The 26,219-nt window shown below is 40.1% G+C and overlaps 1 protein-coding gene across 4 annotated transcripts in view; it reads left to right on the forward strand.

The window, feature by feature from the left end:
• The window catches only part of HECW1 (HECT, C2 and WW domain containing E3 ubiquitin protein ligase 1), a 273,800-nt gene that overhangs the window by 202,593 nt on the left and 44,988 nt on the right, over nucleotides 1–26,219 (forward strand). For all 4 annotated transcript variants that reach the window (XR_012774309.1, XM_075493694.1, XM_075493692.1 and 1 more), the window contains 8 exons: nucleotides 4,917–5,067; nucleotides 10,248–10,378; nucleotides 13,089–13,210; nucleotides 16,052–16,237; nucleotides 16,852–16,986; nucleotides 23,502–23,607; nucleotides 23,818–23,914; nucleotides 25,922–26,005. Coding sequence is in view for 3 of the 4 variants with exons in the window: in XM_075493694.1 (XP_075349809.1) it covers nucleotides 4,917–5,067; nucleotides 10,248–10,378; nucleotides 13,089–13,210; nucleotides 16,052–16,237; nucleotides 16,852–16,986; nucleotides 23,502–23,607; nucleotides 23,818–23,914; nucleotides 25,922–26,005 (1,012 nt within the window). In the remaining variant the exon portion in view is untranslated. The remainder of the gene's footprint in view (nucleotides 1–4,916; nucleotides 5,068–10,247; nucleotides 10,379–13,088; nucleotides 13,211–16,051; nucleotides 16,238–16,851; nucleotides 16,987–23,501; nucleotides 23,608–23,817; nucleotides 23,915–25,921; nucleotides 26,006–26,219) is intronic.

A 26,219-nucleotide genomic window follows, 5' to 3' on the forward strand; every position in this document is an offset into this window, starting at 1 on the left:
AGCAGAAGCTAGGAAAAGGCAGCTCACGTAGAGTGGTCTTGTTGTACTGTCTTTGGATTTGATAATCAGTGAATTTTATGTTCGTTATGGACTGTAATGGCGTCTGCAGTTGCGTTGGGTAAAAATGAGAGGGTCTTAAGTAGCGTGGTCTATGAGCAGGCTGGTAATACGGGATTTTTACCACCGGATCAACTGCTGGAGATGTTTTCACTCGTCTCTGTAGCCTTTCCCTTGTGAATTCCTGGAGGACTACCCCGCTTTTTGCATTGGCGTTAAGTGCCCAGCAGAGCGCACTCTATGCCCTGCAACGCGCTGCTGATCACCTTTCAACTTCAGCGCATGATTTAACAACCTAAAATGTGCAGTGCCTCAGAAAAACAACCAGGCGTATAAACAAAGCACTCTTCTTTGCTTCAAAGCCCGAGTAGGGAACACGCTTATTTGGCCTATGGTGCCCTTGACAAATAATTCATCGTTTACCAACCATGCTGTCAGTATTCCCTAAGCCGAAAATAGCCCCGATGGTGGCGTCAGCTGCACAGTAGCATGAATGATTCAAATGCCTTTAGCCCAATGAAGTCTTATTAGAGTCCCACTGTGGCTTGCCAGTGAATGATGGAATGGGAACGGTTACTTCTGTAACAGGCAAATATTTCTCTTCCTCCCACTCTTACCTCAACACTTTGTGAACGGAGCACATTCCCCATTAGATGACTTAATGATAGGACACTGACACCAGCTCAGGTAAACAAAACATACTGTCAATCTGTTCCATATTCTTCCATCACAAATGTAATACATTTTTCCTCTTTCTTTTAATTATCCTCAAAAGGCAAATATTTCTACCACTGGTTGTCGCAAGTGCTTTCACAACAGGGTTTAAGGACATGAAATGCAATGTGTGATGATACAGTACAGAAGTGATATCCCTTTGTAGGATTTTATTTTAGCATTTGCATATAACATCATTTTTACAATAAAGGCTGACACCATGGGCTTAAATATATTGATCTTAATAGGAATAGACTGTACTAAGTTAATTTTGGGGGGGGAAAAGTTGAATTGGATAATATCACTTGGGAAGCCGGTTTCCAAAAACTTTCCATGAAATTTTAAGGCCATTTCAAAATGAAAACTATAGCCTTAACCTAGAAATGTTTCTTCTTCTAACATTCAGTATCACTATCTCAGTGCCTTTAATGCCTCTTAATCCTGGATAAATAGTTTTCAATCATGTGAAAGGAAGAAACTTTATATTTTAAACCTGAGTTATATGATCAAACCTGGCTCACTTCTCACATGCAGCATTAGCTTCCATCCATAACTGAGAGTCGAAGATAATTTGCCAGTGCTGCAAGTCCAGCGTTGACTGGTTTTACTTCAGTCATGGAGAATCTTCTGGACAGTCTTCTTTCTCCTTTGAATAGTTTTCTGAATAACTTTGTTTTATCATAACCCCACAGCAGTTGGTCTCAGGGAGGAAATTTAATTTCACACAGTTTTATTTAGGAAAGTAAGGTAGAACAGATTCATTATTTATGTAGGAATGTCATAATGACCAGTCTGAATGTTAAGGCCTATACGAGATTAACAGAACATTTGCAGAGTTTGTACGGCCTCATGACAGCGTTAATAGTCACCCCTTATTACGCATGTGTTTGCTAGTACTGCTGGAAACCCTACAGAACTGAAGCCAAGAAAAATACATGTGCCCAGTTCAGAGCTGCTCTTTGCCGAAGGTGTGGCTGAGCTTGGAAAGGAAAAGACAGCGTATTTACTTTGCCCTGCCTGGATTATGGTCCCGCCAGAAAAGGTTGCGTCTTCTGGTATAAATCAGAGCAGTTTCAGAGGCTGCTGTGAAATACAACTCGGCTGATAGAGGGGGATTGCTGGAGAACAGAACCAGTACTGTCCCATCCCCAGCCCGTGCTCCAGCATGCTCTTACTGTGAAGGTTAGATGGAGGTTAGTCTCTGTTGTAGTCACAGTCTTATTTTGCCTGAAAAACTAACAAAAGACCCTGAGGAGATCTGGCTGCTTCCTAGATCACCTATGCCCCTGAAGTAGCATGAAGGGACTTGAGCACAGCTCAGAAGCAGAGTTCTGTCTGTCAGTTCACCTGTCAGCCTGTTCTTCTCTCTGTGCAGGTATCCATCCATCTGTCCACAAATCTGGTATCGTATGCAGCTTCAGTGACTTGTGTGACTTACAGGTTGTCTTGTGGGAAGGCAGAAAGTGCACCTGCACCTATATACAACAAAAGTATCTGCACCTGCCACTCTCTGACAGCCTTCCTGGGTGACCAAAGGAAGAGTTATTCAGCTGATTAGAAATGCTGTTGCAAGGAGCAGTACTGCTACAGGTTTCTCAAAAGCCATGGGGGACAAGTTCCTGATATTTTAGCATGCCAATGCAAGTGTCAGCCCATGGTTTCAGGTGTATATACCCATAAAGCAATGAATAAAGCAGCGCTCACAGATAGGTGTAGTTCTTGTCTGTACATACTGCTGCTGGATGTCTGATATATCCAACAGAGACAGCCTTCCTGAAGTTGTAATCCAGTCTGCATGATCCTGGCCTGATGTTTTCACTGTGACCTCCAAGCTCTGGACAAGTTTTGTTGTTCCTAGATTTCCAAGTATTATGCTTAGGAGTTTAGGAACTCTTAGTTGCATTTAATTAGAGAGACACTGTAACATAGCCTCTAGAGCCAGTAGTGGGCAGGGCTGGATTATGAGAAGCCCTTGTCTGACTGTGTAATTGGGTAGTATTATTTTTACTAAGTGTCCATCAGCAGGCTTCAGGCCAATACGACCAGTTGGTGTCTTCTATAGGCTGTCTAGAGTGGATCTACAGCATTGCCTACAAGCTTCTAATTATCCATTGACCTTTATTATTCTCAGCTTGTTACATGTATACTACAGTAGTGTGGGGTGAGGGCTAGGATTTGTCCTCTGCCAGACAACAGCAAGGAAAACAAAGATCTTCATGATGTTAAGGTACCTCATGTCATCTTTGATCTGGCCAAGGTTATTTCCTTGAGGATATTGCAGATAATGCATAGCTCCAGAAGGACCATTCCCCACCAACAGTGGTACACCTGCCACCAGTGGCAGTGTGCTCAGCAAGGCTCTGGCCTTCGGCCTGCCTTATGTCTCAGTCTGATTTCCTTCCATGTGCATCTGCTGTACTTGATGTGCTGGTTTTCGCTGTCTTATGTTTTAGATATTGTTTTCACAAAGCTGTGATCTTGTTCTTGAAACAGCTACAACAACCTTGGGAAACTTTACCTGGTGGGACGAAGAGAGAGTCCTCTCCTTGAAATTATATAGTGTTTTTCACAGTGAGAGACACTCTGTGTGTACCTGTGGTGTGACTATAGGTTTCACGTCTATAAGGACTGAGGACACATCTATAACTACTTAGAGGACATGTCTACTACTATACTATATAAGGACACGTCTATAACTACTTACAGTCAGCTTTGAAAGAAATAATGCATGTGCATATGGCTTTTGTTGTTTTGGAGTCTTACAGAAAATTCCTCCAAGGACTCCCAGTGCCCATCTTTTAAGGTTTGTGGGATTAACGTGTCAGGGGCAGCCAGCCATAGACTTAAGACAGCCTACACTTGGCTGGGACCAGCCCAGGTATGGAAACTGAATTTACCCAGGGCTAGCATTCAGGGGATGGGAACTGGTCATGAAGGATAGGTTTCCAGACACAGCAGGAAGAGGTACAACTTCAGTTCTATGCTTAGAGAGCAGGAGATAAAATACATAAAGTAGGAAATCCAGCTGATCTGAATTTGATCGTAGAAAACCATAGAAGAAGGAATGGGCTCATCAGGGAGGAGGGTATCATAGTAAGAGTATGGGCATAAGAGGAAGTGTTTGCCCCCAAAGGTAATCACCACATGTGGATTTGTGTGTGAATGTGAGTGAGGTTTGTTTATAAACACATGTAGAAAGTATGTGCATATATTTACATAGATATGTCATCAGCTGATGGATCATGTAGAAATATGAAGCTAGCAAGTCTAATTTATATCACTACTCCATACATTCCAACCAATTTGATATGTGGCTTTGCTACCTAACTCACTTCTGAATTTCTCCTGTTCCAAAGTTTTTTTATCAACATTACCATTTTCCGCAAGCCATCATATACCAAATAACTTTTAGTTTTCAGTCATGGGACAACTTAAACATTAGTAGGAAACAATAGTGATGGAAGGCTCAATATTATGCTGCAAACTTTCAATCTAGTTGGCATTCATCAGAGCAATAGATTTCTGATACGCATCTGTTTACAGAGATTTCTAAGGATATGTCCAACAAGGCTGTGATCAGTTTTCAGGGGAGCCTTTAATTGCTGTATGGTATCCTTCGAAGCCACTTTATAAAAAAGAGAGAAATTACACGTTTGTTCTGAAACATAACAAAAAAGAAAACATGGGATTTGCCATATTATTTCAGATGTAATCCTGTTCTTCTAAGGGTCGGTTCTATGTGGCTACCCCGACCTGCAATGAATCCAGACAATTAGTATTACTAATTGTAAAATTACCCAGCCCTTTAAAAAATGTAGCCACTATGTCACTTGTTTTTCATAGTCTATGGTAGTGAATTCCATAGGCTACCTATGTGCTGTGTGTGAAATGTTTATGTATTTGCATATACTGCATATACATATATATATAGACAAGCACATAGTATATGTACACATTTGAATGTATACTTTTAATATATACACATAATATATATTGCATGCATGTAGACTATATATATAGTATCTCTTGTGTGTATATACCCTGTCTGTGTATATGTACGTGTATGTATATTTATCTCCCGCATTTAGGTTTTCTGGAAGGCATCACACTGACAGCATCACCCCTTCCTTTTTTTCTAACCCTAGATTGGGAAGCTCGGATAGACAGCCATGGGAGGGTATTCTACGTTGATCATGTCAACCGAACCACTACGTGGCAGCGCCCCACAGCTGCAGCAACGCCGGATGGGATCCACAGGTCTGGCTCCATCCAGCAAATGGAGCAGCTGAACCGGCGGTGAGCACTTGCACCTATATTCCCTTGAGATCTGCGCTCCCTTTTTTCCACACTGCCCCAGTGGCTTCCTTCCTTCCCCAGTGCATCACATTGGCTCCCTAAGGTTTTGTCTTTCCTTCTCACCCAAGTCCAATGTACACGTTCCTGTCCCTGCTGCTGATGTCTTTCAGCCTGCTGGTGTGTGTGCTGTGGGTGTCTGGTACCCAAACTTGCCCACATGAGAAGCGCTGTTGAGTGAAAGATGTTGCAAAACGTTTCAAACAGCAAGAGGCTTTTGGAAAACTTCTTTGAAATGACTCCCAGAAGAGAAGGGTGTGTTCTTCCAAAAGTTGGAGTCACTTTTGCTATTTAACTGTAAGAGTGGTATCGATGGGTTGGCATCTAGTGCTATGCTGCAGAGGTGTCTGAGCTGACTGTTATTGAAATAGTGTTGCCATATCAGTGTGGCATTTCTACTCAAGCTAATTAGGCCTGTTGAAAGGTCTGTCTCCTTTTCCAGGGCAGAGCACTGCTCTAATAGGACTGTACACGTTTCTAGACGTAGACAGATCTGCTTAGTGTTGCATTGGGCCCTGTAAATCTGTCAGTTCATTCTGAGCTGGCTGAGATATCTCTTAACATGGTGCACATTTTCCCTTTGTTTGTCTAGTCTGCATAGATTTGTGTATCATTTCCTTCTCATGTTTGCCTTTCAGACTGAATTTAAGAGGAAAGAGAAAAAATAAACAGTTGGTCAAAAATCCTCCCTTTTTACTTCAGAAAAGGGTTTTTTTTTATTCCCTGCTTACTGCAATGATATGGTTTCTAGAAAAAGACAAGCAAAACTGAAATTATATTCTAATCATAGCATGCAAAATGCCACAAAAGTTTTTTGGTCTTTTTTTCTGTGCTAAGAAAAAGATGTGCAGCTGGGAGAAGGATGCAGAGTTTCAAAGTACTCTTTTCAGAGTGCAGAATGGTTTGGGAGTTACTGCATGTAAAGAGAACTGGCCCCTGAATGGCAGCGGCTAGAAAGTTAATGTAACTTGTGGAGAGCAAACCAGCCTTCTTAAAGTGGTTGTTTTGCGATGTAAGTTGACACCATCAACATACTCTTGAAGAATTTCTGCTTTTTTTCACCAAAATTAATTATTTTGGATGGCATTTCATAGCATATGTTATGTCTTGCAGAGGCGAAAGAACCTGCTCAGTATTTGTTTTCATTATAGCTTTCCTCAGAATGTGTCAAGCTACCATGTTAATATTAAAAAAAAACTAGAGAAAGTGAGTGTTTAATGTAAATTCTTTCAAGGGATTTACATGACTTCTCTGCCATTTAGTATTTGTCTTTAAGAGGGATTTGGGCTATGTCAAAGCTCAGACTATTTGGCTGCCACTTAAGCAAGTTATCTGCCACAGAAAGCAGAAAGCTCTGTTGTGGACATACATCAGCTTTTTTTTTTTTTTTTTTTGGTTGAGGTTGAACTCATGTAAGTGCAGCACAACCTGGAAAGGAGTAAGCGCTTGTGAGAGTATGCATAGGAATTTACCATTCTGTTAGTTAACACAGGTTAATCATTAAACCAGCTATCAGCAGAAACTGAAGGCATTGTCTTTGTGACCTCCTTCTTCAAACTTTATTATTCCATGTTTTCATGTAGGCTGCCTGGCTTTCTTGGTTATGAGTTATCACTGGTTTGGGTTGGGAATTGACAGTTAATAGGACTGACATTCTTTGAATCTCTCTATTTTTAGTATTTGCATATCCAATTACAAAGCGAGAAGTATAGAGGGTTTTCAGCAGTGGCGTATCTGTCCTTACTCAAGTCCCATTGGAGACTAAGCACTTTGCAACTTATTAAACATGAACTGTCATGGCTTCTTGGGACAGAGGAAAAAAGCAGGTGATTCTCTGCTCCCTGGCAAAGATCTCTATTGATTTGAGAAGTTAAATACGGAGGTCTCCTATTGTTCCCAAGTTTGGGAACATTTCCTAAGATTCTAGTAAAAGAGATTCATACTGAATCTCTGAGCATTTGTCCAGTGGCAAGTCATTTCTGTATTTTCAAGCTGGCTGTTATAATTTTTAAAATTATTGTTGCCCTAAAGCTAATTTCAAATATTTCATGTCTCCAGATTTCAGGATTGTGAGGAAAACTACTTTTCATAAATGGTTATTATCAGCACTGTGGAGGATCGGGCTTTGTTTTAAGCACTCATTTTAGAAATACTATTTTGTTGTATTTCAAATTTCATTATTTGAAATGTTCTTCAGCAAACACACGTGAGAATAATTTTAGGTGAGGCAACAGCAAACATAAACCTTGCTGATAGAATTAGCAGCAGCCTGAACTTTTGCTCTAACCTCAAACAAAATTTGGACTCAAAAATCACTTAGCAGTTTGAAAAAACTTGGCGACTTTTCTTTTTAAACCAATGTACTCACTTCTCAGCTTCCTGGTTTCGTTTGTGGAAGGGAATGGAAAGACCAAAATATTACAAGGAAGCTTGGTATTTCCAGCCCACCCAAAACCACAAAGCTTTGGAAATTCAGCTTGAAAAAAATCCCATAGTTGTGATTGAGCCTAGTCCTGCTTTCCTTCTGTGCTCCAAGCTTCCCATTAACTGTACTAGCCACCTGAGGATACAGGAAATGCAAAAGTGCAATCCAGGTGTTGGGCAAACTCCAAAGAGACATCCATACTTCTTATTTTAAAGACTCTTGCTCATTTTCTACAGCACTACCTGACTTGCTTACTTGTTAGCAAAGCAGATAACAGCCCTTGTTGTTCAAGCTCTGTTGGAAAGATACTTTGCAGTGTATGTATATCTAGACTTGTCTTTGCACTAATTTAAAAGGTAGTAAGTAACATAAGAAATTATAACCATAAGAGTTAAGACAGCCACAGTGTGGTATTTCTAAACCTCCATTTCTTTGACAAATCACTTTGAAAGTAGACTGAAATTTCCAGAGGCATTCCCATAACTTTTGCACTTTCAATGTTTTCTCCAATTACTTTGGCATTTTCTGGTATTTATATAAGATGATTTTATAGTATTGAGACCCAAAAGAAAAGTGTAGCCTTTTGTTGGCATACGGCTAGTGTTACTCTTTAAGGTTTGCCAATAGGGATTTTCTACCATCTAATTAAATTGAAGCTACAAGGTTTTTTTTATATGTGTGCTTATATCCCTTGATTATATGAACTTCTTTTTTTTTTTCCCCCCTTTCTGTTGCATGTGGGTCTTGTAAAACTCCTTCAGTACTGGAATGGAAAGTTCATTCAATTGCCTGCAGTCAAGTGAATAAAAATGTAAAATGTGGGTCTAAAACAGAGGGTTTAAAACTGCAGTAAATTCATGCTGTTACAAAACCTGCTATCAGAATTTCCTTGTAAAGATGGATGCTTACTTAAACACAGAATCCCCAATTTTTAAAAAAAAACTTCTAAAGATGCTGTTTATTGAGCTGTCAAAATATACACTAAATGTAGCTTGAAATGACTGAGTACTGGGGGGCACACATAGTGCTGTGAAAGTTTAGCGTAAACCTATTAAAACTTTAATTATTTTTCTTAATTATCTCCAGCCCTTCTGCCCAAGATTGGGTTGCACTGAGCTACTGGACATTATGTCTGTTGAGAGATGTAAAAGCCAAATCCTAACTGCTTGCCTTAATGATCCCGTGTCACTTTGAGTAACTAACTCCTGACTAACTTCTAATTTGGAATAAAGTGTGCATTAACAAATGAAGAGAGAGAAAGTAAGTAAAATTTGTAAGTAAGTCAGAACTTGAGCTGAGGAAAGAAAAAAGAGTGTAAGTCAGGAAAATGAGAGACAAACAATGCTGGATCAGATTAAATGCAGGCAGTAAAACCATCCTGTTTTATATACATACAGAAATGCAATCCAGAAATAAGGATTAAAAATATTGGGGTGGAGTAAAACCTAATTAAAATAATTGAGAGTCTATTTTCTTTCTTTCTTTTTCTTTCTCTTTCTGCTTCTTTCTTTCTTTCTCCTTATGCTTTCTTTTTCTTTTCTTTCTCTCTCTTTATATGAAATATATTTTCTTTTCAATATATGACATATTCATAGCTTTCCAGTAGAACCAAAGACATCTTGGTCTCTCAGCTTATTCGTCTGTCTATGTGAGTGAACAAGTTAACTAGAATTTGTTTTGTGTAGTGCAAATTCAAAAAACTCCAGGCTATTCCCACAGCCGGTTATATACTTCATTCCTGATCTGGTAAAGTATTTAGGATTGGGCTCATGCCTAAGACCATGATCAGTCCCATTGACATCAACTAATGTGGCAATTAGTTCCATGATTAGTATGGAAAGGACATTACAGTTTTTTAAGGCATTCTCAGGTTTTTATTCAGAATTTTCTTCTGTCATCCTCCTCACTGTTGTTTGCTTATCTCTATATTGTTTCCTCTTCCTTGTTCTACAAGTAGTCACCACCCAAGCTAAATGCCCAATCCCACTGATTTCAAAAAATGGACATAACACTTGCATCCTCACGCCGTTCACTCAGTTCATGTGTTATATCCTATTCTACTTTTCTGTGGCTGTCATATCAATTAGATTGTAGCTCTTTGAGGTCACACTACCTACTAGTTTACATTCCATATTGCCTACCAAAATGGAAGTGTTCCCAGCTGCTGGCCATGCAGTATCGTAATAAACATTTTGTGAACACTCTTAATAGCCTTTATCTTTTTAGGGTTGAGCATGCACATCCAATATTGTAATAAGAAAGACTGAAGGGTACTCAGAGCATCACAGGATTGATCCTTACTTCATTGGTTATGTTACCATAAGACTAAATGAGAGGGGGAACCATGATCCACCAGTAGTTTTAGGTTCCAGATGTCCAGATGTTTTAAAGGGAAGCCTTGTAGCAGCCTGTAGCCAAAATACCTGTCTAAATTTGACCTTTGAGTCTTCCTTGCTTTGCACCTCTGTAGCTATTTGTTGGCCAATGCAAAATGCCATATTTGCGGAGTAATGGTTGGCCCAAGTATGAGTAGCTGCATCAGTTGAAGGAGAAGAGTTGGGCGTGCTCTTACTCTGTCGTATGCCGAAGATAGAATTACTGGAATCATTCAAAACCAGTGCTGATTGTTAAGGTAGAAAGCACCAGAAAGCTCTTCTGTTAACTAAAGCATGTTGTTCCTTTCTCTGAATGTATGTAGATACCAAAATATCCAGCGAACTATTGCAACAGAGCGGACTGAAGAAGATGCTGTAGTAAACAACAGGGTGGAGAGAGTTCCCACTGGAGGAGGAAGTGACTCTGAGGCAGAGCCTTCCCAGCCAAGCTCAGGTATGGGAAAAAAAGCTATTGAGTGGCATGTTCAGTGCCACTCACTGGTGGCATTCAGTTCTGGGGAAATCTGCATTTCCACAGCGGACTAGAACTTCATTATACCAGGGTGCAAAAGCTAATTAAAAGAGGTTTAGACTTGAAGCTGCAGGTTTTAGACCTGAAGCTACAGGTACAAAGCTAGATACAAAGGGCCTCAGTTCTTTTTTAACAACTACTAAGACAGACAAAGCATTTTTACTTTAGTAAAGGGCTATTTGAAATTAAAATGGAAAAGGCATGTGGTATTTATTCAGCCTAGTAGTTGCAAAAACAACGCTGTCTTATTTTTGCTGCAGTGTGATTTTCATCTTGGGGCATTGCAGTTTATTCTTTCTGGGCATGGCTTCTGTGCTGCCACATTTGCCCATGTGGTCACACCTGCAGTGGTCCTGGCATCAAGGATGAAATACTTGGGTTTTTAAAGCTGCAGTTTTGTGATAGCTACGAGCTGATCTAAGTGTGGGCTGCCACTGAAGGAGGCACAGCTGTCTTTTTGCTGATCACTAACTCGTGTAACAGCACCCCATACCAAAGCAGAGAACTGATCTGTCTGAAAAATAACCTTGGTTCTTGTACTTAATGTTGTTTACAGCCAGATTGGTTCTTTCATCTGGCACATTAGATAACCAGACAAGAAAGTCACTACAAAGAAGAAGAGGACAATGTGTACCCAGGACAGGATGGGATGGGCAGGGAACTGTTCTACTTTTTTTAGTGGTAGTCATACTCATGTTTTCCTAAAACATTTGTGAAACCATAGCCTAAGTGTTTGTTTCAGGTACGAAACACCAGCAGTCAGACTAGTGCCCATGACAGAACTTGTGGACACGTAAAATAACTATCCGCTTTGTTTGAGAACTTGCACCACAAAAATGAATGGCCAGTTCTCTTCCTTTGGATCATTCTCACCTCCACCTAACGTTGTGTTCTATGTTGTCTACTGGAAATAAATCTGACTTCTTGCCATCCTTTGCCATCCCTCTGTAAATAGCTTTGGCAAAGGGGAAGAACCAACACAATGTCTGCTTGAATTTTCTTAAGGTTCCATGTTGAACAGGAAGGATTACACAGAGAACTAGTGAACTTACTTCTTTTTTAAATAAGTTTAGAAAAATACTCAATTTTGCCTGTTTGTTTTCCTGATCCATTAGGTGTTTTTAGCTTGAAAATCAATTTTGACCAAGAATGTTTAATGTTTGATATTCAAAGCTTCTTTGCAATCCTTTGTATTGCAATTTATGGGAGCCTTTTACCTATACTGGATGTTATAGGGAGAACCCAGTCCTCTCTGTTAGCAGCTGAAATGGAAATGAGGTACACATTGTATTATTAGTATTTAAATTATAAGTAATGTAGTCATTACTTGTAATATGTATAATAATTTACTATCATAGCCTACATAATAAAATAGTAATTTAATAGGAATTGCTACCAGTAAGTATTTAGGTCAGTTTATTATGTAACATTCACTTTTTTGTTTTAACCCCGAAGAGCTAATGAGTGTAATATATGTTATCTTAAGTGATTAGGAAATGGTTCCTGCTATAGATAATTGGTTTGCTTTTAGGAGAAAAACTCAATATTGTATAAAATGCCAAGAATTAAAAGATCAAAGGTGAAGTAAAGCACGCTAGAATAAGAGAAAGCTGTGGTATGATACATTTGTTATTTGCCTTTTAATTTAAGTGAAAAATGTCAGAAGGAATACAATTTAGGCACATTAATCCAGATTCTAAGCCAGTATAAATCAATTTAGCTCCAGCAATGGATCCAGTGTGCAGTTTTAACTGGATAGAATAATATGATGTGTCTAGCAGGCAGAAAAAAAGGTGATAGTTGATAATAAAAAAATGGGAATCTATATTTATTCTGTTGATGACGTCTGCATCCAACTTCCTTGGACTGAACATAAAAGTTGGCTTGTATTTGAAAACGCCAGAACTGCACACTCAAACCATAATTCCATGGTAGGAAGCACTTTTCTGGTGGCTGTAGAAGGTCAAGGAGTTCCCACCTCTACAGAGTTTACCTTCTCAAATGCTCAGTTCCGCTCCTGTGCTTCGTGAATTGATACAGATTCAAAATAATCCCTTTGTGTCTGTTTTTGTTTTCTTTACCATACAAGTCCCCAAAACCATGGACTTGCCAAAAATAATGCAATTACAAGTAAAGGGCAATGCTTGGCAGAGCCAATGTGGATGTGAGTGGCTGAGCAGGGGGCTTCCTTAACTCAGTCTTGCTACCAAATGCTTTCTGCTGGTGAGCCCCTCAGTCTGGGTTGGGAAATCAGATGTCTCTAAAATCAGCAGTGGGGGTAACCAGTCAGGACCTGGGTGACAGTATTGAACCAAACCATCAGCTGGTAAAAACTGTTGTGGTCACATTGATATTTAGAGACAGCAGTAGATATGACACAGAGTTTTATGACATACAGTACAGAAAAGCATCCAGCTCCTGCCCTGCTACTGTAAGCACTGCACCACTAACCATAAGAACATCTACCAGTTTGCCAGCACGCTTGTCTTGGAAACGCAAAGAAGGTAGGTGCATTGGGCAGGATGGTGACTTTTTTATACTGTCACTTTTCCAGCCATTCATTAAAGGTTAAATAACAGACTGCACCTGCTACTATGTTAATAAGATTTTGTTGCCTTTTTTTTTTGTCCAGAGATTAGGAGGGAAGGTTCTCTTTCTCCTGTGAATTCTCAAAAAATCACCTTGTTGCTGCAGTCTCCAGCTGTGAAGTTCATCACCAATCCTGAGTTCTTCACTGTGCTGCATGCAAATTATGTGAGTAATTATGATTTGCTCTCTCACACTACTGATTTCTGAATCCAAACGCTGCGCCCCAGGCCTTTGGGGAGAATGCATAGTGAATTTGAATTGCATGACTTGGGGCTCAGTTGTCCTTTCTGAGCACCAGACCATGTTGAGGACAGTACAGGCAGGCTGCTCCAAGGAGACATTTGCTGGGATTCTGCCTCACACAAGGAATTCCGTGGTACAGAGAAGCTCATTAATGTTATCCTTCCAGAATAAGCAGGAACCCTTGGTTTCGGCTTGGTTGATTCTGTTGTCTGTTGCTGCAGGGAGTGAGGTTGTTGCCTTTCGAGCCATGTTCCTGAGAAATCTTACTCAGATACCACCAAGTCTCAGGGAAATAGAGGGGAAAAGTTATTAAATCATGCATTTTGCACTCCCAATAAGCAGGTGGGCATAATGCAGTGAAAGAAATACTGACTTGAGTAGTGTAGCTATTTTGGAAAAAACAAGAATGCAAATGAATTTTCAAAATTCAAATAACTTTTTTTTCCCATTAATGCAATAAATCTGCATGTTTTCTTGCAAACCTGGTTTGGGGTGGAAAAAATGTAATGATACGTCAACCAGGATGAAGCAGATAGGGAAATCTCACAAGGAGATGAAGTCCTAGTTTTCCATATCTTGAACGTAGTTCAGCTGGGCATCTACGCATGACTTCTGAATATTTGGAAAGTCATCCATTTCTGGGTAGGGATGACCTTTCTTTTTAAAAGGAAAAGAAATTAAAACACTTCAGGACTTGCCTCAGCACAGGTCTTTAGCTAACTACGGACATCAAGTTTTGGCTGCGGTGCTTTGCAGGTTGAACCCAGCTGTCCATCTCCAAGCATCTGCCAGAGATTATTGCCCATGAAATCCTGCAGAGGAAGGGATATATTAACTCATCTGACATTACCTGAACTAGGTTATGGAGTGCACGTAATTTCTTCCATTGACAGGGTGATAGATGATGATTTATAGCTGGGAGCAATACAATTTTCATTCTGCATAGTTGTTTGCAAAATGAGCAACTGATTGCATAGTGGTGTAAGGAACAGCTCACAAGAGACTGAATCCCAATTTTATTTCTCACTGAAATAAAAAAAGCCGAGAGGCCTTCAGTTTGAGCTCACAAAGTTGTCTCTAATATGAATGCCAGAATAATCTATTGAAACATCTGTCAAATGGTCATACAGATTCCACTTGTACAGAAATAATGGCCCACGTAACTTCTGGCTTAACATGGTTGTAATATTTTAACCACAAGCCCCTATTAAAATTTCAAGCTATTAATTATGCCAATGAAGTTAGGATTGGAAAATATTATCCAGCAGTTAGAATTAAAAGGGAAAGGCTCTCATTTTTCAGATATTTTATTTCCATGGAGGGATAAAACTACCTTACATTTTTTGTTTCCCTAGTGCAGCTAAGAGATCCTCAGACAGTCATTGATCACGCATTAGATCGAAATACAACTTCTGTCATGGAGTAGGCTGGGATCTTAGCAATTTGTGACCATGAAGCTTTCCTGGGTTATAACCAGGTCATATCTTCCGGGCAGAGATCATATCTCTGTGATTTCATAACATTTACCAACCCTTGCCATAATTAGGGACCCTGTGCTGCACCGAGTATTCTCTTCTCAGCACTACCACCATGATAAATCCTTACATAATAAAGATAATACTTGTAAATGTTTTATTGCATTATAGTGGTTAAAATGCATTAAAAGTGCACAGAAATTGAGAATTCAAAGCTGTTGGGTCAGATTCTCTGGACAGATTACAGGGTGCACACACTGGGGCTCACTTCACCGGAGACGCGAGTACTCCAGTGATCCTTTATTACTCTAGTGAGCAATTAAATCCTTTGGGCTGACCAGCAGAACCAATGCACTCATTTTCTCTCTAGTGAAATGCTCAGAAGGGTTGCAGATTTTTGTAAAGTTTCCTACCCTATCTTGAGGAGCTTTTTGCCTGAAGTAAAAGATCCCAAGAGTAGCCTGTGGATGAGGAAAAGTGTTGTCACCACAAGTGTATTTTGTGGTGCTCTATCGCTGAACACACTGTGGCAACAAATGTAGTTCACTTTGGCCCCTATTCAGCAACCAGGTCAGCACTAACTCACCCAGAACTGCATCAGGGCACGTTCTTCTGAGAGGTGTATTTAATGCCCATTGTGAGATACAACTAGCTGCCTGAGGGGTGGCGTTCATCTGACTCATGAAAATGACTCCATCTGACATGCTTTGTAGTCATTGCAGAAACAAATACTCAGTTCCAGGAAACGATTCATATCTCCAAAAATAGACAATTGAAAGTGTCTGGTTTTGTCCTGTGGCTATAAAGTGACCATAAATAAGGTTGGAGGCTTAGATGTAGACATCTGCACTGCAGTCCTCTTAAGTTCATGAATCCTATCACGTGCATCTTGATTTGAGTTATAGCATAAATACAAGTTCACAGCTGTCTTTGCGTCTCTCTGGCATCATCCAGTCACACAAGCAGTGTTTCTGTTGACCAATGAAAGCAATAAAATAGGCACAACTACATGCATCTAGAGTGTATGGTGTTTTAGCTGACCATCTCTTTGGAGTGCATTAGAAAGGCAGTTTATGCACAAGCTAACTGCGCATAATGGGTGGGATGTTTCACTTTCCAGACTGTATTTCTTAATTCTAGGTGTTCATGTAAAGTAGTCATTCAAAGCAAAACAATGAGATGGAAATTATTCTTGGCTCTAACAGAATTTGTTTCAGTTCTTTGGGCATATGTCCCATGAAATAACCAAATATGTTATTTTTCGTCACTTCTGTTTTCCATGTCATAGAGTGCCTATCGAGTCTTCACTAATAGTACCTGCTTGAAGCATATGATTCTCAAGATCCGTAGAGATGCTCGTAATTTCGAGCGCTATCAGCACAACAGAGACCTGGTAAATTTTATCAACATGTTTGCTGATACCCGACTGGAGCTTCCTCGTGGCTGGGAGATAAAAACTGACCAGCAGGGCAAGGTAAGAGTGCCAACAAAACTAATCACTTGTTTAACACAGCACATCAGGCTACATGATTAGTAAAGTTTCCTTCCTTCTTGACTCAAAATTGGTGAAGGTTTCGTTTTAACAATATAAGCAGCAAGCAGAGTTATTTTAGAAGCAGAAAAAAGCTTCAAGAACAAATGTTTCGAAGCATAGTGGTGACCCTCTAGCTTTCTGTGGAATATCACACCATAGCCAAGGCAGCATTGGACTAACAAAAGAGTTTAAGTCAGAGTTTAGATCTGTCATGACTGCAAAATTTGGCTTAGTGTCTCTGCCTCCAGTGAAGCTTTGCTGAGTGGCTTCTGGAACCACCAAATAGGCTAAAGCAGTGTTCCCCAGTAATTTTATTCTCTTTTGTCTTGTTTACTTCATGAACATTACACAAGATTTTGACCTACATAGCTTCAAGTATTTTCCAAGAGCTGTTCTAGCTTCGACTAAGAAAGTTCTGTTGTTTGCAGATATCTTCCATGGAGTGTACCTAAACAGGGTATTTCTGAGACACAATTGCCAGTGGTTTTCACTTTATGAACCCACAAAACCATCACAGTCTTCTTACAAAAAAACATTGTTCCTGTGTGTTTCAGTCTTTCTTCGTTGACCACAATAGCCGTGCTACCACTTTCATAGATCCCAGGATCCCGCTGCAGAATGGTCGTCTCCCTAATCACCTGACTCACAGGCAACATCTTCAGCGACTTCGTAGCTACAGTGCTGGAGAGGTAACTGTGCTACTATCAATACAGTTACTTTTGATGGCAATCTTCTGTAGGAATTAAAAGCACTTTTTATCTTTGAAATGCATTTAAACAGACTGTCTTGTGGATTTTTATCTTGCAAAGGAAATAAGAGATTTTTTTCTTTCTGAAGGGTTTATTTCAGAGCTTGCTGGTAATGAAGGTTAGTATTTTGACCGTTTTCAGAATAAAATAATAAACAAGTAAAACTAAATAACCAAAGTGAAATGATGACAAAATAGATTTTAAAAGAAGAATCCATATTTGACATCCTAGTCTTGCTTTAGTAAAGTCAAGTAATTCATTATTTTTACAGCCTGATACTTCAGCAGCCTCATATGTTTCTTCATTCCCCATTGTGACACTGTGGTCTGAAAAGATATACTCCCTAGCAGTAGTGTAGTAATGTATGTTGAGGTTTGCTTCCCTAGCTTTCAATCACATTAAATGTCTTTCCTATGTTTCATGGGAATGATTTTTATCACTGAGGGCCATGGGCAGGATTGATAGAAGCATAAATCCTGGGTTTGTATTGTGGATTTAAGGAGGGAAAAGTACCAGCAATCAAATTCTTCATATAGCAAATCCATACAGTTGAAGATTTGTAAAGATTGAAGCTGAACAGGAGTAGAGATGAATTATGGCCAAAGCATCTTACTCTTCCAGAAAAACATCTGGAGAAATCCTTGTGAAATTAACATTAAAATTTATTGCAGCAGGACCAGACTGAACACCTCCCACTGCCAAATGGGGTTGGGATCAAGAGCTGACTAGGGTGTGAGGTCAGTACTTCAGGATCAAAGGCAGACCAGGCATAAGTAGCTTGGGTAGGTTTTCCTCATCTTGGGTGAATACGGCAACATATTTTCTGAAGATATAAATGTATCAATGGATCTGTTTCAATCATATCTTCCCACCAACTTAGCAACTTCCCTCTCCTAACAGCCTTCAACTGCAGGCTGTTGCTATTGTGTTGAATTGTGTTGAATAGTGTTGCTATTGTGACTGAATTATTGATGTGAATATGAAAGTCACCTTTCATCACCTGCATGATGATTCATATTTGGACCCATGCTTGCCTGGGGCTTGCTTACAAATTCACCATGTCAGGGACAGAAACACCACTGAGCAACTCAGATGACCTAGCCCAAAAAATACACTTGGTTTTGCAAGTGCTGATAAGGCTGGCAAAGAACAATTTGCAATAAACCCAAAATATCAAGTACTGGGAAAGCAGTGAAAAGTATTGAGTGCTCTGGAGTAATGATTCTCTGGGGAAATTGTAAACTGTTCACTGAGGCCACTGATTTGACATGATCAGGCAATGAAACGGGGCCTTCTGTCTCAGGAGCCATCAGTGCTGGCACCTTCATCTCACAGTCTCGGTGGCCCGGGTCCCACAGTGCTTCTGCACCCTTGTCGTAGTCAGTAGCTTCCCCTCTGGAAGTATCTGCTACTCCACTGGAAGGACTCCCGCTGATTTCCAAGGACTTTGGATCGGTGCCTAAAGCCTACCATTTACAAGGAAAAGATTCAACCCTTTGCAACTCAGCCCATTTATTAAGAGCCGCATGTTCCATGCCATTTCTTCCAAATATATTTGGATGTGCTTTTGTCCTATAAATCATGTCTGTAGGGACACACTTGGGGCTTTGTCCTGGCCATGTGTCAGCTGTCTGCAGTCCAGCTGGTTTCTTTGCTGAGCAGGTGGTGTGGCCTCTGGAATCTGTCACCAGGACAGTATGAAAGACCAAGAAAGACAACCACCAGTTTTGAACATTATGTACAGATGTCAAACAGCCTGAAGGAGAGCAGAACAGTGCAGCTTCAGTCATGATTGCTTGTGGGTGCCAGAGAGGGTATAGAAGAGACCAAGAGTAATGAGAGGAAAAACTCTACCCTCTGCCTTGGCGTACACACCTGACATCCTGCCCAGGTGCCAAAACGAGTTGCCAGAGTGTCGTGTGGACTTCTCAGGGACTTCGTGACACTGAGTGATCAGTTGAGGAAAGAGCAGACAAAAATCATAGGCAGATGAGCCCAAAGTGGGAAAAAAGAAATACCCCAGCTTCACACACTCAGTGATGACTCTTAGCTGAGTCACCATGAAGAAATTATTATGGTTCTAAGAAACTGTGATCTCAGTATTCAACAGTGGACAAAAAAGCAAATGTAATGTCTGGAATTCTTAAAAAATTAATCGCAAGATCTGTTTAATCTAGGAGAGGACAGGCATTACAAGAACTAGGTTTTGGTAGTAAAAGCCAAACCAATTCAATCAAAATAAGGCAAGGTTGAAATTCAGTGAGAATAGTTAACCATAGGAACTAATAATTACATGGGCATTGGGTCTCCATTTCTTCATACTTTCAGGCCAAAACATAGTGCAAAAGCCAGTTTTGTCTTAGTCACCAACAAGTTTCCGAGCTCCCTGGCCAGGGGCAGTGTAGTGAATAGGCTGTGGTGTTGAAATAAAAACGGTGATGTCCTGCCCTCCCTCCCACGACATCCATGAATCTTCTAAATCCTTTTGGGTCATCAAAATGTGGCCTTGATTCCTGCCTAATAATCTGTGGTGTTGAACAGAATACCTTGCAATACTAATAAAGCATTGATTTTTAGTATTTCAAATGTACTTTTAAAACTCCCTCATGAAACTGGAATATAAAAATATGCTTTCTCAAATATGGCAGTTTTCTTTGCTTTATGACATTTAAAATACATTCTCAGTAGAGAATAGAAATAGCAATTGCACAGCTTCTATAGAAGGCTTGGCTGTTGCTTCCAAGTACTTTTATTCAAGGCCTACCCCAACTATTAACAGGCCAAGCGGAGATTAATTAAGCCCTTTTTCCCTTAATCTCTATATGGTGGGCTGTGTTTTTAAAAAAATGATCTGTGCTTATGATAATACTCAGTTTCCCTCTTCCAAGAAAGAACGCATCCATTTCATAAATTAATCTGTAATATTTATACTTTTCTTCATGTTGAAGTGTTCTCCTAAAGGAAGGACCTCTGTAAAAACTTTTGATGTCCAGCTGAGTAGATTCTTGATATTAAATGGTATTATATATAAATTTGACAAAAATGCTACAGATTCTCTAGTAAGCACCTCTTTAAAAGTATCAATCTTCTACAGGAAAAAGGTGGTTGATGCTACTCTTTGTTACCTGACTTTTGAAAGAAAAGTTCAGGTAGCTGTACTGGCCATCAGTAACTGAAAGAACATAGGTCACTAAGTGCATAATTTCCTTCTGCCACTGCTATAAACAGAACAGGTCAGAAGCACTTTCCATTCCCTCTAAGGGACTTTCCATCTGCAATGGAAATCAACATGTATGATTACAGGGTAGAGATTTTAAAGACAAAAAGAAGAAAGAAGCAGGCATCCATAATGGAGAGGCAAGAGTTTCTGGTTAGCAAGAAAAGCAGAGGAGGTACTGGAATATAGCAGTATATAAATCTCCTTACTGACCCAAACCGCAACGAGCAAGTAGCAGGCAGGTTTCAAACAGGCAGGAGCCCCTCAAATCCAGCAGTGATATAAAACCCAGGAAAGGGTGTTATACCATTGAAAGGCACCTTGTGATAGCTTGGACTCTCCACTCTGGTTGCAACATCCTGGTATCAATTGCAAAGCTGTGAAAGCCTGCCATAAATCTGTCAGATTACCCTGCACTAGATGAACCAGGTCACTAAATCATTAGAGGGGTCACTCTTTTTTTTTTTTTTTTAGAGAATAATGTGCTAATCTAAATTAAATGATTCAGTTAGAAAGTCAAAGTAGACAAGGCTGATTGTGATTAAGCACTGAATTGGAGCAATCAATTGTACTGTATTAGCTAAAAGATTGGCAAGAGGAGTGTTAGCAAAATGGAAGTTAATTAGACAACTGGGAATTTTCCTGTTGTTTTGCCAGAGAAAAATTGTTTAGAGGTGTAAATGTGTAAAGACCACGATCCAAACACAGCATTAGCGATGCCTAATGATGGTAATGAAAAGAAGTACAGCACCACAGAGTGTGCAATTTATTATGTTAAGGTGTGTACAGAACTGGATTCTTACAATCTAGATATCTTTAGCTGTGAAACTAGAATTGGGAAGAAGGGAAGGGAGGAGTGAAGGTTTCTCTCTACGGGCTCTAGACACATTTCCTTTCAGAATTCTTGCTTCAGGAGAAATATGTTCAGGCACACAACTCAGCAGCACTGAAAAGCTAGCCAAAAAAAAAAAAAAAATCAGCTGACATGAGCAAGGGGAGGATCTGGCCCCAGGCTGGGCAGAAGTACCATGCAGTTCCCAAGTGACGAGCAAATACCAACTGATGCTAATTTTGTGGGAGATGGGTGTTTAACTCCTCTGTTACTCTTCCCTTTCCCCCTTCCTATCTTCTGGTCAGTAAATCCATGTGTAGCAACAAGGGCATAGGATTTGTCTTTGTCAAGGATGAGTCAGAGACCACCCTTAAAAACAGGCTTACCCACCATCCACACTCCCATGCAAGTCCATTCTACAAGGAGCTGGGGAAGAGGCATCCTCACCTGATCTCCAGAGCTCCCGGGAAGTGGAGAAGCTGAGCACAACACAATGCCTTAGCATCGTCCCACACGTCCTCACTAATACAACCGATCCCAGGCCAGCGTGTGATCTTGACTGTGCTGCCCACAGGCAGCCCAAGAAATGGCTGTTCCCAGAAGGGCTTCGTGCCCACTGTGGCAAGGGATTATAGGGCACCTCTTGCCCCTAAATTTCCTCCTTCTTCCACAGCATAGAGCGAATGCCATAAAGGCCACATGGTGCCTGTCAGGGTGGATGCCTGGGTCACAGGGCAAAAGCTGCCTGAGCCTGAGCTAAACTTGCGATGTCAGTTGGCCCATGGGCATGTGAGAAGGAGACAAAGGCAGAAGATTTAGCACAGCACAGAGGGACTTAGTGAATTGTGTACGACCTGCTTGAAAGTTCTTCCTGTTTTTAAAGGTGAGAAGGGTTGGACCAAGGTTAGCACATCAGTCCATTAAATACTGCGGGCTTGACTGTTCACCCTGACACTGGGATAACTCTCTTGTAGTCAGCAGATGCATACCAGTATAAAATGGGTGCAAGTGAAATCATAATTGAATGATGGAACGAAACATTCAGTGTGCACTTTCACAGCAGTTTTGTGTTTTCAGTTACAGCATGTTTAATTAGAATCATTAAGATTTTTTATTGTTTAACCTGTGTATTGACACGTATCAAGTGCATTGACTGGTATCTTGTTACATATAAACATTTTATGTTTTATGTGCTCCAAAGGCAACTTGCCAGTAACATTTAGCTTCTCAGTTTTCATTTATATTCAGTTGGAAGACCTGGCATTTGGCCGTACCACTGAAAACGGGTTGGCACCATTTGCTTGGATGCAGAGCTAAGCATTTAAAATATTGGAGCAGGGGCAATTTCTTCCTGAAGTGGTTGCCAAGTACTACAATTTGTGCAGTGGGAAAGGAGCAGCTATTAGCCTAGGAGAACGGCAATTGGAATTCCTAACGCATCTTGTCCTGATACAGGGTGTCCTCACACTGATTTTGTAGCAGTGCTCCTCTGTTGGCTTCACCGTGGCCATATTCTGGAGGAACACATATGAGAGAGAGGTGGGTTCCCCTCAGCTTGCACAAGTCCTCAAAGAGTTACCCAGCAAGTAATAACTTACTGAAGACAGATTGCCAGACCTCATTGTATGGCTTTTAATATCCTCATACCTAAGTGTTTTCCCGCCTTTTAATGTATGCCTTCCTGACGTGATTCCTTTCACTAGATACTGTGTTTAGGACAGTGGCATTCTTTGAGTGCCTCGGTTAAGTAGTAGTGATAAATTTCCTTCTTACTACTGTTTTTATCAGCTATTTGGATTATGTTCTTTTTTCAATGTATACAATTCAACTTCTATTTCTGGTTCTGCAAGTTAGGCAACCCCCTTTTGCGATGATATAGCCCTTTTCTGTCCTGTGATCTACATAGATATACCTTCCTCATGTTATTTCCAATATTAAATTTCCCTTCAACAATACTGAGTGAACATATTGCAGTGTTGTGGGGTTTTTTCTTTTTTCAGATTAACATTACTGTAAAAACCTTGAAGTAAATGCAGTTATGCTAGAACAAGAGACTGTGATATTACAGAGATTTTATTTTCATTGAACCAGAGAACTCCATCACTGCAATACCTTTATTAACTTGCATTTACTTCTGGATTCTGGTGCTTTCACTGCAGCATCAAAGAGGTGTGATAGCTGTGGATAATGGTGTCCCTCCATTTGGAAGCAGATAATTACCCGCCTTTTTTAAGTTGCCTGAAGTATAAAGCTATAATTTTCACGCAGGCTTTCTGTCCTTCAGTCAGTCAGCATCATGGACCATTCTGAAGGTTCACAGAAGTAAAGATGAGAAACCTTTTTACTGACTGATGTGCTACCGATGATCAGTTTTGTTCATTCTTTCCCTTTCCTCTGGTGCTGTAGGCCTCCGAAGTCTCTCGAAACAGAGGAGTTACTCTGTTGGCCAGACCAGGCAATAGTCTTGTAACAGCTATTCGAAACCAGCACCATCATGAGACATTACCTCTGGGTAAGCCAAGTTTCTCTTTTCTTTTCAAAGCAGCGCTCACAAAGATCTCACAAAGATGCTTTTTAGAGCTTCTCATCAATGACATGCACTGCTTCACATTGCCCTGTGCCTCACTAGCAGTGCAGTCAGTGTGCCCCTGCACAGTCACGGTGACGCGACCTGGCCCCCACAATGGTAAATAAAGCCTCTGTATTTTTTTTCCTTTTCCAGCTTACAATGACAAGATTGTTGCATTTCTACGCCAACCCAACATTTTTGAGATGCTGCAGGAGCGTCAGCCCAGCTTGGCCAGAAACCATGCACTCAGGTACCGCTTTTTTCCAGACTGCTGAAACCAAGTTCCAGGAAGGACTTCTTGTAGTGGGGAAAAACAATTGTAGTACAAAAGTAGTAATTGTAGTACAAAAGATGAACTTGGGCCCCATATGGAACTGTCACCATTAAAGAGTAGGTGTGGACCACCAGAATCTATGTAGTTACTATAGTTATTTTCCACAGACACCCAAGAAGTAAGAAGAACCAAAATAACTATGGGCAAATAGTGACATATCTAATTTCCATTCTAAGTATTACTGAATAGCAGAAACTTTGTCTTCACCTACAATTACCACTTTGCTTTTCAGAAGATAGGGTTAAAATTGTGTTTGGATGGAAGTCAGCAGCAAAATGCCAGTAACTTCAGCAGAACTAGGATTTTACCTCATGGTTGGATTTACACCCGTGGCATGGACATAGTCACCCTAGATTTTATAAAGAAATAGGAACATTATGAAGTAGATTGTACTCCTGTCTTTAATCTTTCTCACTTATGACTTAATGGTAGTCCTTTCCAAAGTAATTAAATTGTATCTTTCTTTTTCTTATGCCTATTCCTTTCCTGTTAGGTTTAAAAAAAAGAGAAAAAACCAGAACCAAAAGCCTGTACAATTTAAACTCATTCTAATTCCAAAGGTTAAATTAACCTTTTTGGCCAAGAACCTAAGCTGGCATTAGTCAGTCTCAGCAATGCCAGTGTGCACCAGCTAAGAGTTTGACCAAGAATTTAGTTTGTACTGTGCAGTAAGAACTGCAGCCGACTGGCAAAGGAGGGAAGGAAGAGCAAGGGAAGGACCTTCAAGTTCCTGCAGTGCAGTTTCTGCTGATAGCCTTACTGACTCGTTGTTTACCTGTGAGGGCCAGACAAAGAGTTCTTTGGGTGTAAGGATTAGACTTCCTTCCTGGAGGAACTGATAAATAAATGAGGGAGACAGAATGAAAAATGCTCCCAGGATTCAAGATGTACATTTCTGTAACTGAGAATTTTTTATCTTCACCATCAAATTATTCCAGACTATTTTTTTTTTCTCGGCTGTAATTTGAATTCTCATTTCTCAGAGAACAGATGATGCTTTTATCTCCTTTTGAGCAGAGAACAAAATTGGCTAGTGATAGGGACTAGACAGCTTAACCAGTGCGTAATGAGATTTGTAACAGGATATTGTGCCCTTCGCCTCCAGGTCATTGCTTTGATTATACCCTAGGTCAGGAGTGATCCCAAGCTACCGTCTAATGCTCATACAGCAGGTATTAAGCAAACTCCTAGGAGACCGTCTTTTACAGGGCTTGATTCTGCAATACATTGCAGACCCACCCAGCAAGGTACTAAAGCACATCCTTGACTTGAGGTAGAATCCTTTGACTTGATACTAGAATAAATATTCTTGGACACTGCAATGCTTTAGAAACACACTGACAAATTAGGGTGTAGATCTTTAGCTTCCATGGTCCTAATCTGCTGATAGGTTCCTATCCTATGTTTCCCACTCCTTATTATCATTCATTTAAACAACAAAATGTATGATTTTACACATGTACTGTATAACCTCTGTGTGATCCATTAATATCAAGTATATGTTAGAGTGTTATTTGCCAGACAGAACCAATAGAGGTAAAGGAAGTGGTATTGTGTGAAATTCTGTTAATGAAAGGTGGTATATTAGTTGTAGCCTTAAACAAAAAAATCTGTCTGTCAGTGACCTTATCTATAGCGTTACATATGAGCTTGGAGGACTAAGAATCATTCTGTTTTCTAAAATATGGTATAAAATCTCTTGCTTTTGGATCAGGAAACTAAGTGATATAAATAGGTTCTTTTTTGCAAGTTTGTTAGTGAGATTAGAAAATGAAACAGGCAGTTAAGATGTTTGCTATTTTTGTAAGGAGAGAAATGGGAAATGGCAAAATACCAAGGAATAATAACTCTATGCCTTGATAATGGCATGTTTTCTTCTTTTTTTTCTTTCTTCTTTTCTCAGTAATATCATTTATGTTTCAGGGAGAAGATCCATTACATTCGGACAGAGGGTACACATGGGCTTGAAAAGTTGTCCTGTGATGCAGATTTAGTAATTCTGCTGAGGTAATCAATTTGATCAAAAGCATAATGTCATTACTTATGGTACCAGAGAAGCTGGCTGGCTCTTTTTCAGCATAATTGAAAAGATTTTGTTAAATCTTCCAGGTCATTTGTAATTAGAATAGGATTCATCGTTACTGATAGTCACCCAAAATAATTCAGCCAGAGTATATCTGTCAACTCTTACTTCCTGGCAGGCAGCCTCCATCAGCGCAGT

This window comes from Mycteria americana, chromosome 2 (genome assembly GCF_035582795.1).
Source record: "Mycteria americana isolate JAX WOST 10 ecotype Jacksonville Zoo and Gardens chromosome 2, USCA_MyAme_1.0, whole genome shotgun sequence".
NCBI lineage: Eukaryota > Metazoa > Chordata > Aves > Ciconiiformes > Ciconiidae > Mycteria > Mycteria americana.